Source organism: Bemisia tabaci, chromosome 5 (assembly GCF_918797505.1).
Source record: "Bemisia tabaci chromosome 5, PGI_BMITA_v3".
Classification (NCBI taxonomy): Eukaryota; Metazoa; Arthropoda; class Insecta; order Hemiptera; family Aleyrodidae; genus Bemisia; species Bemisia tabaci.
In genome coordinates, this window is record NC_092797.1 from 12,347,275 (window position 1) to 12,362,308 (window position 15,034).

Sequence of the window (15,034 nt, forward strand, 5' to 3'; positions counted from 1 at the left end):
TTGTGCAAAAGTGTCACACGATTTTGCCGTAGAAAAAAATACAATTTTATTTCAAAATTTTTGTCACGAAAGTTTACTTGGGCGGGAGTTCCTTTGAGTTTTCAACCCAACCCAACCCAAATTTGAGTCAACCGTTAGATGCCCGATGACCCGATCCGGGTCAAATTGACCAGAAGCTTGCTGAGGACGTACGTGGCATGCGGGTTGTATGGGGTCGGCACTTACAAGCTTTAGATATAGATCTACCAATATATCGTAAAAAAAAAAAAATCAGACATCAACTTGAAAAAATCCCCCTCAGTTTTGTACTGGTACTCATTAAAGTTTATTTTTGACTCGAATTTTATTATATTTGACAAAGAACCCCGCACAGAGCATGGGGTCAGCGGCTCTCGATGACAATCGATGAAACTTTAATAGATTGATATAAAGTTCATAATTAAAGGAAAGCCAAAAAATTAGCTCATTTTTGCGAGGAGAAACCGAGATATTCGCAATTGAATCCGGACTATTTTCTATCATGCCGCAGCATGGCGAAAGAATTCCGAGTCCCCTCTCCTCTCGTTGTTCGGCGTTTTCGAACAGACCTCACGTCCCTCACGTGAAGATAGGTGCTTATGCGCTCGGCCGGTCCGAATGCCGTACTCCCTCCCTCTTCCCGCGTCTGTCAATTCTGTTTCAGCAACTACATTTCAGATTAAACCGGCCGGCGGCGCCGCCGCACATTGGTTCCAGAGCCCGATCTAGGCGGCATTAATTAGAATACCACCTTTATTGGCGTGCCATATATGTTTATAGGTGTTTTTTGGGTCGCTGATAACGAATTTAAAGTCAATTTTACCCAATCGTTAACTACAATATGGTAAATACGCATAAAACAGCAAATTCACCCTCATTACGGGGTTAGTAATTTGAAAACTTGCCTTAGTGATTGAACTATGATAATTTTGACAAATTTAATGTTTACCTACTTATTGAAGAGGATCAATCATTCTAGGTACTAAAAATAATTTCCTGTTGATTATTCTTTTTTTTTGGGGGGGGGGGGGGGGGAGCCGTTGTCACGTTACATGACTTCACGAAGTATCAAATCTGCACGATCTAGTTTGCCAATATACTGCCGGAATATTGCAGTTTAAGAAACAGTATGTAGTACAAACATACTTAAAATAAAAGGGTGTCGCCCTGATTATACCATTTCGGCCAATGATCAGGAAACAGGCACTAAACTTCTATACCAATTGATTTTTCAATACGACAGCACGTTCGCTTCTAAATGTAAAACATATTTTGTTTGCATGCCTGAAACTGGCAAAAGATATTTGCCTCTACATGATGCCTAGGATTTGTACTAATGAGAAATGGCCGTTTGAAAGGTGTCGGAGGGTAACAATGTCGTTGTTTTCAACTGTTTTTGGGAGTATTTGGTCGTTTTTAACCAGGAAAAATTTTGTCTCCATAGAGTTTTGCAGACCCATAAAAATGATAGTTTTTGTAAATCTTTTGGAAAATCGTTTCAATAGACTCCTCTTTAGATTAATATCTTGGAATGACATGGTTTTATAACATTACCTGAGAGGACGGACGATATCACCCACCCGTAACATGCCACATCCAGTACTCATGAGAAGTGAGCGGGCGACCTTCGAAAGGCTGTATTTCGAAAACCGGCAAAAACCGGCAAAAGATATTTGCCTCTACATGATGCCTAGGATTCGTACTAACGAGAAATAACCGTTTGAAAGGTGTCGGAGGGTGACAAAGTAGTTGTTTTTAGCCATTTATCTGGAAAATTGTGGGAAGTTAGCGTAAAATTCCGCTATGTCCAAGGGTTTATCTAGAGCTTTAGACTTAATCTAAGGATATGAATGAATCATGGTAATCCTTAAAATGAACTTGAATTTTCGGATTCCAGCCTCAAAACGGTGTTTCTTGGCCTGTAGTGGCTATGCAGCTCAATTAGAAACACCACTTTACTGTTATAAGCGAGGAAACAGATAGAACCGCGGAAAGACGGGCCTGCGCGCTCGCCTTTGGAAGCTTATCATTTCGTTATTACTCATCCAAGCATTATGATATTTGGTCGAAATACTCTCCAGAGTATGTAGTGTCGACCAGTAGTGTTATTATTCATTTATTCCAAAAGTCATTTTTTCGAATTAATGCCGCCTAGATCGGGCTCTGGAACCAGAGACAAGAGACCCTCCACTAGTAACTTGGGCAAGGTGGAAGCTTTTACTTTCGGGACTTCAGCATTCTACTGTTTACTTACCTACATGGTTGATGTTCAACAACGTGTTGGCAGTTTCGTTTTGCAAACAAGCCGAAAATGGCCGACGTTTGGGAAAGTTGTTTGGCTTATGACGTCATCCGAAGCTCATCATCGACCATGTAGGTAAGTCAACAGCCGAAAATAGGGTGATGACTGTTGCTCGCTCATAATTGTCCATAAGGAATTGTTGAAACCCCGAAAGTAAAAGCTTCCACCTGTCGCTAGGAGGCCAGTGGAGGGTCTCTTGTCTCTGTCTGGAACCAATGTGCGCCGGCACGGGAGAGGTGCGAGGTGCGAGAAGCAGGGAACTCCATATCGCACAGCCCGAACGGAGCGTCCTAATGAAAGGAGTGAGTGTAAACAATGCGATATCGTAGTTACCTGGTGGGGAGAGGGGGTTTCCTGGCCGAAGTGTCCAAGCAAGGTAAGGCGACACGGAGAATTTACCTCCGCCGCACAGAAAATAGTCCGGATTCAATCGCGAATATCTCGGCTTCTACTCGCAAAAGTGAGCTAATTTTTTGACTTTCTCTGAATAATGAACTTTATATCAATCTATTAGAGTTTCATCGACTTTCATCGAGAGCCGCTGACCCCATGCTCTGTGCGGGGTTCTTTTATATTATATAATATATACATATTATAATTGACAAAATTTATTTTTTACTCTAATTATAATTTTTGAAACTTTTCGGCTTCGTTTATCCCGCGAAATGGTGTGGACCCAGCACCATTTCTCCACCTTGTTACATATTGAATCAATCGATATCAATATATTCTCACCTGTGTGATCTACCTATATCGAATACGATCCATAAAAACCATCGAGTGAACTTGCCGGTGGGGGAGGGGTGTATGAAACGCGTTTACACGTAGTACATAGTACACCTAGTATGTGTACTACGTCACATGTACGTGTTGGGCACATTTTTTGTGAAAGCCCTGTCAACACTAACAAAAGTTCACGGAACTTTGCGCAAAAGTTCACGGAACTTTGCGCAAAAGTTCAGTTTCGTAAACCCATCCCTGTTTGGACAAGGCATTCCATTTATAACAAACGAACGAAAAAATTATGAAAGAACAAACGTAAATGTGGTTAATAATTTTAACTTCCGCCGCCGTTCCGAACGCACTGCGTTGGGCGCAATGCGTGAAGTATTCATGCAATCTTGTAGGCGCTATGCGTTTCAAGCCGACTGCTGCTGACCGCTGTGTGTTGGACGCAATGCGTGAAATATTCATGCAGTCTTGTTGGCGCTATGCGTTTCATGCCGACCGCACTGTATTTGACGCAATGCCTGAAGTATTCATGCAGTCTTGTAGGCGCTAATATGTGTTACATGCCGACCGCCGCGCCGCACCGAGGGCTTCTCCTGTTCATCACAGTCCTCGTCATCATTTATCTCTGCGCCGCTCCGCTCCAGGTCAAATTGCGAGTTTGGTTTCTGCTCTCTTAACTCGACTAATTAAAGGTGCTGTCTCTTGTTTCACCGAAAGACGACAAAATCAGAAATTACCATACTACTACTCTCAAAAAATGAGAGATTTTGTCGCATTTTCTCGATGTAATTTATTTTCTGAATCCGACTTTTCTCTCTCTTTTTTTGATACCTACATTCAAAAATATTGCAAAATTTGTCGCCCCCTACATTTTGCCGCCATGGGCCGCGGCCCACGTGGCCACCCCCTTAATCCGGCCCTGACATAAGTACATACCTGTCGCTTTAGATTTAGAGTGCAGCTTATTTGTACGCTAAAACAAAGTTGGAAAAGTTCAGCTCCCCGGTTTCCAATACTGCCGTGCTAAGGAAGAACGCCGTTGAACATTCGAGAATTGCCAAATTTTCCTCCATAAAACGGGCGTTTTTGAGGAAAATTGTAAATATTTTTCCTTGAAATTTTTAGACATCAAAACAGACATCTTTTTCAGTTTAAATTACAAACAAAATTATCTCAGAGATTGGCGGAAAAATATTCAAAAATTTTCCCGAAAATTAGTGATTCGTTGGAGGGAATTTGGTAAAGCCTGAGGGTTCATAAGGCGTTTTTCCTTAGCACGGCAGAATAGGTGCCAATACATAACCTACATTTGGCGGGCGATTTTCATTGCATATTTGCCTGTTTTTTTTTTTTCAAAACCACGTTAGAACCCACTTCTTAAGTGTTTTTGTGAATCACTTTATGAAGCAAAACCCTGGTGAAAATTGGCAGTAGAATCTGTGTTCCAAAATACCATAGACTTACAGCCGGCTGTAAGGTTTCCAATAGCTTCTACAGCCGGCTACGCAATTTCTCATAGCCTTTTATAGCCGATGGCGATTAAGCAACAACTAGCCGATAAAGTATATCGACGGTGAAACTACCAAACCACGTATCTCGCTTTGCGACGTCGCAGACTTCCTGTCATACTTTATTTTTTAAATGAAAAACTACTTAACGTCTAGTCTTGAAAATTTTTGTGATTTTTCCTCTTTGTGCGGAGAAAATTCTGTGAAAATTTCAAGGAATGATATTGATTTGGTCGACTTCAAAAAAATAAAATGCGAGCGTAGATTTTCAAACACCGCAAACGAGATACGTGGTTTGGTAGTTTCACCGTCGATATGCTAAACGTTACTACTTACGGATGCTAGGACTTGGTGAGTTTTTGGACTACTGCTCTCTTTTTGGGCCGTAGTATCTTGATTTATTTTGCGAGGAAAGCTCCGTACTTTTGATGGATGCCTACCATTCCTAATAAATTAGAGCGCCTTCAGTTTCGTATGATACTGTGCAATACCTCTGGTGTGAAATAGTTGCTTCAAGCGCCGTGGCACTAAGGCGGGCAGCCAGCGCGAAACGCGCATTGGCGCCTACAAACCTAACTGGGATACTTCACGCGTTGCGCAATGCGTGAAGTATCCCTGTTAGGTTTGTAGGCGCCTGTGCGTCGCCGCTCCGCTTTGTCCTAGGCTCTGACATTTAATCTGGCGGAGTCAGCGTTATTCAACTCATGATTTTGAAATGCTTGCACATCCTGTATGGATTATTCTCATTTTAATTGATGAAAAAAATATGTATTACAGGAAAATATAATGTGCGTTTCGTAAATATTAAGGTGGTTCCGTATCAAACTTAATGATTTCCAAAGCACACGAATTTCTAAACAATTTCTAATAGCCTTTTATAATCGATGGCGAAAAAGCAACAGCCAGGCGATAAAATGTAAAGCCCGGCGATAGGAACTATAGCCCGGCTGTATAATTTTTTATCGCTTCGTATAGCCCGGCCGTATGATTTTCTCCGCACTCTACAGCCAGCTATATGATTTTCTGTAGCCTTCTTTAGCCGGCTATAAGAATTCCTATGGTATTTTGAAACGCAGCTCTTATTGCCAATTTTCACCAGGGAAATTTTAGGGTGAAAAATAGGAAAATGACAAACATTTTTATGAGCTGCCAGGTCTGTTTTGCCCCGTTTCGTAAAGCTAGTTTGCAAGCACTATAAGGAAAGTAATGGGTCGTATTTTTTGACTTACATCGATAAAAAAGAAAAAATGAATAAAATTTGCTTGAAGAGTGAACTAGGTCCTTGTAGTTTTATCACCCCCAGAACCTATTTGAGTGGCCGATTTTTAAATAGTGGAGGCTTAGCTTAAAACCATTTTAAATAGTGTTAGGCAGCTTCCTTGTGGATGAGATTACAAAGTCATTGCTCCTTAATTTACAAAATATGTTAGTATTGAATAAAAATAGGAGAAAGAGAAGAAGATGGGACGACAAATTTTTTAGAAAATTAAAAAGCGTGTATTTCATTTCAAAATAAATACAATATTAACATTTAAACATGGACGGAATGGGATACCTCTGTGTTTACTTGGTAAGAGGCCTGAAAACAAAACTTTATGTGGATAGAATAAGTTTCCAGATAATGATTTTTAAGTGTATACAATTTTTTGTTTTGAAAAAAAAACAAAACAACAGAGGATATGTACCTAAATTATCACTTTTTATAGTAAAACTAATAGCTGGCTGTATTGCTTTTTTGTGCATTTGAATTAGTCAAAGCTTATAGTGTTTTTAAAATGCTATATTCCCAGAATGTTTCCGGAATTTTTCTTTCCATTTTGAAAATTATATTTTTCAGGAAAGAAACGACGGAATTTAGCATCCATATCATCCTGGCCGTCGAAAACTTTACACATTCATTTGTCACTTCAGTTAAATGCTAAAATCCTAATTAATATGAATTTTTTTTCTCAAATTCACTGACTTTTTCATGGTTCTTCCTTCTAATTAAAATTATCTTGGTTTTTCTTGGTGGTTGAAACCCTGATTAATTCAGAATTTCCTCCATTTTGGCAATGATTTGATAAATGAAAACGGACAAATGTGGTAACAAAAATGGAAAGATGGTCATGTGAAAAGATTTTCCTTTCAGATCGTATTTTTCTACTCACAATTGAAATAACACTTCCAACTTCGTATGATCTTCAATATTTTTATATTTCACAGGCAAAGTTTTAAAAGGCACAAACTGGACGGAACGAATATACTCAACAATGTCTTTCGTGGACGGAAATGTTTACAACACACAACATATTTTGATCATTGAGGATTTAGCAGTCACACTAATAGCCTACACAATAAAATGACTAAAAAAATATGGAAAGTATAAAAGTAAACAGTGATTTAAAAAAAAAGAATATTCTACAACTTGAATTAAAAGAAACACAGAGTGCATTAGTAGGTAAATGTTCACCTGTGCTGTCAGATCTACATATTTCACTGCAAATTTATGGTAACACGTTTTCAGGTTATTATCTCACTCAGTATGTTTTTAAATGGAAACAAAACTTGACTCTTAAGGATTAAATACAATTTTGCAGTTTTGGAAAAATGTAATGATGAACGTAAATATTCGTATGTTTTGATAAAATCTCATCAGAGCAATTTAATACCTACTTTAAAAATGGGCGCTTATAAACTGCTGAAACAATAAATTACCGTTTGTAGAATTGTAGAAAAAATTAGTTTTTCCATTTACATAAAAAATAAAAAAGACAACAGTTTTTAAACTGTCCAAAGTTCTTGGCCTGCCCATGATTTTCATCACATCAATAAAGCTTACAACTAAGTTACAGTTATTTACATTGTGTGCATAAATGGTTGAGATTTGAGATCCTATTGAACAAAAAGGCAACATAAAATATTAATATTAACATTACAAGGAGTATAAAAATAGAGGGTTGGATATGCCAGAAAAATAAAATGAGACAGTTAAGATAATCAAGGTGTTTTGATCAAGTTGACACCTTAAATTTCTAGAGGAGCTGTACTTGAAAGAAGAAAATCTAATGCCCCTTTAAATTAGTTATTGAAGTCTGGCCTAATGGTGACTAAATTCGAAAAGTTTGTATCTCAGTTGCAACATTTGAAGATCTCAAATTATTTTTTATTCAATTAAAGGAGAACAATCAAACCGTTTCCTTGCAAATCAGAGTGACTTCTTTTAAAATGAATGGCAAAATTTCAAAGATAATTTCAATAGAAATTGTAGATTGGTTTTCCTTCAAAATAACAATAAAACATGAGCATTGACTCAAAAATCAATATCACAATCTGAGCTACGCTCTTTCCCACTGTAGCCTTCAATAAACTAGTTTGACTGGCTTTTGCTCTGCTCATTATACTTTCTGACATTTCTCATATCAGATTTACTTTCTTGAGTGACAGTGTCGACTTCTTCTATTTTAAAACATTTACCATTCCAAAAACTATTTGGGTATAATCTTGAGTCAATTTTAACAACTGCATGCTTGAGATTCTTAAGTACAAACATCGAGACAATCTATGGTCAAATAAAAAATTCAACATTCAGTTAGACGAAAATCATGTGCTCCCATAATATAGTACATTATTTACACAATAAAAAAGGAAATTGACTTCGTTGCATACAGTGTTTTCCTCATTGTATTATTTTTAAAATTCTAAGATAGCAAAAGAGAAGAACAGGCTTATTCGTATCATACATCATGTCAACAAACGATTTCTTTCCTATAATTAGTCCACAATTTTTCAATGTAGTTCTCTTACGAACTGAGACTGAATACTCTCACTCACATTAATTCTTTCTAACTCTCAAACTACCAGAGAAGGTGCCACAATTCCTTGCATCTTACTCAAAGGAACGTATCTTGTCTTATTGTTTCAGTATTTCTATCAACACTTTATTTTTTAATGGGAAAACCATTGCACAAATTGGGCTGAAAATTTTGGCATCTTTTCACAAACGGGTAAGGAAATCACCAGAAATTTAGATAAAATGCAAAGGTTTTCTTGCAAGCAAATAAAATGTCAGTAAGAAATACTAAAAAAGCAGTCAAGATTTATTCCTTTCTACAGAAAGCCACTAAATATTCTCCTTCTTAGAATAATTTTGTATCATGACTGATTTGACACTTTATTTGGCTGACTTTTGTGGAATTTGAGCGCAGGCTTGGTGCCTGAAACTATGAGACTTTTTATTCACCCCACAAGGAGGCTTTTTGAGTAATCAAAACTATGCAGTGTATTTACTGATATAGATTTAATACTTATCCATGATTTCAGTATTCTTATCTTAGGTCAGTATATTGAACTAAAAAATTAACCAGTCAGACATGCTATTCCACATTAAAGCCAAGCGATTGCACTTTAAGTTTAAAAGCACAAGGAAAGATAAGATTTAGGAAACTGAACCCACCTTGCAGTTTTTAATGTGCTCAATTTCTTGATGTAGACTTGTCATGAGTTTTTCTTCTAAGTTAAGCATAGTGAAGAGCAGATAAAGTTTGCAATAGCATTACTCTTGAATGTATAGATAAAATAATCACTTACCCATTTTTCATAGATGTATGGTCTTTAAGTTAAGAAAAACAGTATTAATCAGTATCAGGCACTCGTTTTCAATTAATGTGATCTAAATGAAAATTTTGCAATGGATAGGAAACATTTCAGATGTCATCTATTATGTACTTTGTTTGGACTAAACCCAAAAAACCTAAACCGATAAAATCAGTCTAAAAGTTGTGCAATAGGGTTTCTGTATGCTTTCAAACTTAATCTAAGTTCTTGGTATTTTCTGAAGAAAATAAGATCCTAAGATCAGAGATACAATGCTTTTGTTATCAAAGAGGATTCAAGAGGTCAAAAAAATGGCAACGTTGGATTGGACTTTCAGAGTAGTGTCATCATTTGAAAATCTAAAATATTTGAATAGTCTTTGATCTTACACACCTAAAATTGCACTACTGATTAAAAGTTTACTGAAGAGACCAAAAAGTATACAACTTATGAGCGCAAGAAACTTTGGTTGAACGGCTGAAGTGCCATTACAGCTGTCATCAGAGCAATAGCACTCTTCCCAGTAAACTCCATTTTCCTGGACACCCCAATTGCACACACCTGTCACACCATTTTCTGCCACAGAGCCGCAACGTCTAATGACTTGTCTCCATCGTCCATCCCCTGAAAAAAAAGAGAATAGACAGGGGTGAAAAAATCGGGAGAGCATGCACAAAGTAGATTCCTGTGGTGCAAAAACCTAATTTTTCAATCGGGCATAAAATCTGTGTAGGTTCAGTATCATCCACAGTAGAAAGGTACAAGGTAGAAGGTATTCTTGAGTATGACAACAAATAAAACCTCTACAGGTAATTCTGAAGATAATTCTAACAGTTTCTGAATATTAGAGAAACCCCAGACAGCTTTTTTATACATCTAACTCAAAGCTATCAAAAACTGAGATGCAAGACTTGTTGGTTTCATTTTCATTGATTCATTTTCGACACTGAGTGTTGTAGAGGAAAAAAACTATAAAAATTTATCTCTGTAATAACTCTAAGTGATTTAGTATCTCTCTGGAATCCAGTTCACCCTATCTGGTTTCCATCTAATCATTTACTGTACTGCCGTGCTAAGGAAGAATGCCATATGAACATTCAAGAGTTGCCAAGTATCGTCCGACATAACTTATAGGTGCAATATATGATATTTACTACATATAATGTTTTAGAGGAAAGTAATGCATACCTTTCCTGGAAATTTTCAGATATTTTTAATTAAAGTGCGAACGAAATAGTCTGAAAATTTTGAAAAAGTATATTCACAATTTTCCCTGAAAATTCGCTTCTTGTTGAAGGAATTTTGGCAACCCCTAGAGGTTCATTAGGGTGGCCCTTATTTTGGACTTTTTGGAATTTAATGAGCAGCACCCCCTAGATTGGTTCTATTTGATGTAAAAACACTGTAAAAAAAATTTGAGGCCTTTACGTCAAGGGTAAATGGTGCCGAAAACAGGGGAAAGATGCAGCGCGTAAAACTGAAGAAGCGCATTTTTACGCTTTTCGCCGATTTGACTGCCGTTTTTAAGGGAGTTGTAGATGCTCAACACCCATTATTGATGGTGTTTCTAACACAACTTTTTGCGTAGATTTAGGATATTTTAACAGATTTGGCCTCAGGTGATTGCCTACCCCCCTTACGGTAGGCTAAAGTGGCCCCAAAACGTCATTTAAGCTCCCGAAATCGCTTTTTTCCGAAGTTCGGCGCTCGTTACGGGCAAATGCAAAGGCTTCAAGAACTATAATTTTCTTGTATGTGGTACAACTTATTCCGTAGATTAAGTATATTATAACATGTTTGACCTCAGGTAATACCTACCCCCCTTACGGTAGGCTAAAGTGGCCCCAAAACGTCATTTAAGCTCCTGAAATCGCTTTTTTCCGAAGTTCGGCGCTTGTTACGGGCAAATGCAAAGGCTTCAAGAACTATAATTTTCTTGTATGTGGTACAACTTATTCCGTAGATTAAGTATATTTTAACATGTTTGACCTCAGGCAATTACCCCTCCCCCCTCCCCCGCCCTGCGCACAGTAGGTTGAGGGGGCACTGAAACGCGATTCAAGCTCCTGGAATCAGATTATTTCAAAGTTAGGCGCTCGTTACCTGCAATTTAAAGGACTGGAAGAAGCATAATGTTCCTCCACGTATAAAATAACTTTCAAATGCACAAATTTTAAGAAAAATACTGAGGAAGGGTGTAAAAAAAACTTACAATGACTTTGGTTAGTCCGCTCTACAGTTTCTTCCGTAAAGTTGATTTTTTAACATTGAGAAAAGCTTTCCGATAATCGCTAACAACCTGAAGAATCCGTTGCCGCTCTTCGTCCGATTTCGTGAGTTTCTGGCTGTACTCTTCAAACAATTTAACGCCGCGTTCGGCTGTGTCGTTGACAACCTTGATTTTTTCACAATTTCGCGATTTTTGAGGTACTGAGGATTTTCTAGCCATGTTGATAGATCTTCTTTAAGAAAGTTTGACGAGCGATGGAATCGCTCAAACAATTTATATGACGAGCAAGAAATAAAATTGGAAACATCTTTTCCTGAAATGTCTTCTGCTGATTGTAGTTTTGTTTTCTTCTCACCATCTTCGAGAGGGTTTTCTTTAGATAAAGCAGTTACCATTTTCCGTTTGCACTCAACAAAAATATCTCTGTCAAAGAAAGAAAACGCTGCAGCTTTAGGGATCAGGTACCACAAATGGCTCATGAGATTTGATACCGTAGCTTTTGTAGCTACATACGGTATCAAAATTCAATCAATTTTAGCAAAATATTTCCTAGGAGAATTTGGCTCCAATCCGATAATATACGCACCAGGTGCTTTTCACCACGCGCGCTGGATGATGAAAGCGATTTATTCACTCTAAATTTACCTCTTTAGAGGACAATTTGAGCTTAGCGAATCGGAGCTCAAGGGTATCTCTGATGTCTGTGTTATTATCGGAAAGCTTTTCCCAATGTTAAAAAATCAACTTTACGGAAGAAACTGTAGAGCGGACTAACCAAAGTCATTGTAAGTTTTTTTTACACCCTTCCTCAGTATTTTTCTTAAAATTTGTGCATTTGAAAGTTATTTTATACGTGGAGGAACATTATGCTTCTTCCAGTCCTTTAAATTGCAGGTAACGAGCGCCTAACTTTGAAATAATCTGATTCCAGGAGCTTGAATCGCGTTTCAGTGCCCCCTCAACCTACTGTGCGCAGGGCGGGGGAGGGGGGAGGGGTAATTGCCTGAGGTCAAACATGTTAAAATATACTTAATCTACGGAATAAGTTGTACCACATACAAGAAAATTATAGTTCTTGAAGCCTTTGCATTTGCCCGTAACAAGCGCCGAACTTCGGAAAAAAGCGATTTCAGGAGCTTAAATGACGTTTTGGGGCCACTTTAGCCTACCGTAAGGGGGGTAGGTATTACCTGAGGTCAAACATGTTATAATATACTTAATCTACGGAATAAGTTGTACCACATACAAGAAAATTATAGTTCTTGAAGCCTTTGCATTTGCCCGTAACGAGCGCCGAACTTCGGAAAAAAGCGATTTCGGGAGCTTAAATGACGTTTTGGGGCCACTTTAGCCTACCGTAAGGGGGGTAGGTAATCACCTGAGGCCAAATCTGTTAAAATATCCTAAATCTACGCAAAAAGTTGTGTTAGAAACACCATCAATAATGGGTGTTGAGCATCTACAACTCCCTTAAAAACGGCAGTCAAATCGGCGAAAAGCGTAAAAATGCGCTTCTTCAGTTTTACGCGCTGCATCTTTCCCCTGTTTTCGGCACCATTTACCCTTGACGTAAAGGCCTCAAATTTTTTTTACAGTGTTTTTACATCAAATAGAACCAATCTAGGGGGTGCTGCTCATTAAATTCCAAAAAGTCCAAATAAGGGCCACCCTAAGGTTCATACAGCGTTTTTCCTTATTACGGCAGTATAGTCCTCCCACCGTCTATTCAATCTTATTTTAAGCCAACAAAACAAAAAACTTACAAATGAACCCTCTTGGACCCTGCTTGGTGATCTTCATACAAAAAGTTCCTGGTGTGTGGGATTCATCACTAGTACACTCCACAGGAATGTGTTTCTCCTTTTCAAAATCCTTGTACGCTCCACAGGTATCCTCTTTCGGGTTCTGGGCAGAGGAGCACTCATAACAACGAGTTGCAGTACTTTGATCTGAGGACAACAAATTTAACATTAATTACAAGGTCGAGGAAAAATGTTACAATTTTTTAATGAGATCCCGGATGTTATCATGAAATATCTATGGTGAAACTGCAGAAATGCGTAACTCCATTTGCGGCATTGCAGGCTACCTTCCAAACCTACTTTGTTTTCTACGTGGAAAACTGCTAGACATCATTTTTTGAAAATTTTATTGAAAATTTTTGTGATTTTTCTTCTTGTTAGGTATAAAGAATATCCGGTGAAAGCAATGCTGTTGGTTTTGCCTCCTTTTAAAAAATAAAATAGGAGCGGAGATTTCAGAACACAAACACTGCGACCGAAATACGCATTTTTGCATGTTCATCATCAATATTTGCTTTCTTAAAATCTTGACAGATTTTGAAAAAAACATTAAAATTTTGAGGAGAGAGTTTGAGAGCACTTACTCATCTGTTGATTTTCTATCACCTTCATAAAAACAGAGGGTGAGTTTGAAGTGTGATAGTACACCTCAAGGTTCAATCCCTGATGGCGGCAAATCTAGGCCAATGGTAAGGTCAGGCTTGCATACACAAAAAAGTTAAGGTCAAAGTTTTCATGTAGAGGAGGGATGAGAGCATTCTATGGAGAGCCTAAGACTGCTCTACTTGCACACATGCAATTGATACTTGCACACTGATGGCTAAACTAAACTTGCTCATCATGAGGTGAGGTAAGAGCCAATTTTTTTTTAAAAAAAACATGCAGTAAAAGTGGCATACAAGTGTGAGAAGTGAACTGTTTTATCGTAATGATTCAAAGCTAGTCAGGATGACTTCTGTCTTAGCTGACAATCTCAACGGGGTATGAGAGATACACAACGCAAAAACTCCATATTATGATGCACAATTCGATCACTGCAGTAGGAAAATCTGATTTCCTGTGATGTCTCCAGTGTCGACGCCAAATAAGTTTACGAACTTTTAGACAGTGACAGGGGATCATCTGATCCCGCTTTTACATGTAAAGTAAATGGAAGGAGCAAGATGGTGGATCTTCTGTGACAGTCTAAAAGTGCGTACCCTTTGTTGGCGTAGACTCTACCAAGTTCTTATCCTAAAGCACCCTGTTCCTTTAAAAAAAGAGCGTACCTCAATTCTCATGTGAGCCCTGTTCTTCGCATAATTCTATGCATTCCAGGGCTTATGTGAAAATAGAGATACGGCCTTACATCAGAGGAGCGACAAAATTTACCCTAACACGGAGAGCATGTGCGTTCATACGGAATCGGCATTACTTGAGAAAAGCCTGCAGGAGACCAGCATGAATGTTGCAGAACACTACTGACGGTACAAGACTTAAATTAGCGAGTGGAAGTAATTAAAGCTGGTGAAAAGTATAATTTCAGTAATTTTTTTATGGTTGCGAGAGATTTAGCATCAAATATTGATCTGTCAAGCACATCAAAAATTGTGGGGAAGGTGAAAAGGCAAGCAAATAAAACATGGAAGAGAATTGAAAGCAAATTACTTACGGTATAAGGCTAAATTTATAAGCACGATAATTAAAATACTGTAATGGTTAATCATTTTGAAAATTTTTGAAAATTACAAGGGCGGTGGCAGCAAAAACATCAGTTAGAAACGTCAACAATGGTAATACGTTCATACTGAAAACATTATCTCAATTGATATGCTAGCTTCACATTTTTGTGGGTTCATTGGTCTTATTACAAAAAACTCTGGGGAAA

At 37.9% G+C, this 15,034-nt stretch overlaps 1 protein-coding gene across 2 annotated transcripts; it reads right to left on the minus strand.

Annotated features, from left to right (window-relative positions):
- Positions 1-1,039: 1,039 nt before the first annotated feature.
- LOC109042173 (uncharacterized) lies at positions 1,040-14,967 on the minus strand. Of its 2 annotated transcripts, XR_011899854.1 has the most exons (4): positions 14,819-14,967; positions 13,129-13,314; positions 6,986-9,759; positions 1,040-6,684 (listed from the first exon to the last, which is right to left on the minus strand). XR_011899854.1 is itself a non-coding variant. In XM_019058779.2 (3 exons), exons 1-3 carry the CDS (start codon positions 14,871-14,873, stop codon positions 9,521-9,523), a joined length of 480 nt encoding a protein of 159 aa, XP_018914324.2. In that variant the 5' UTR covers positions 14,874-14,967; the 3' UTR covers positions 6,467-9,520. The 2 variants fall into 2 exon arrangements, 1 of the variants encoding a protein (XP_018914324.2); XM_019058779.2 differs by having other exon boundaries at positions 6,467-9,759.
- Between the last annotated feature and the right edge of the window lie 67 nt (positions 14,968-15,034).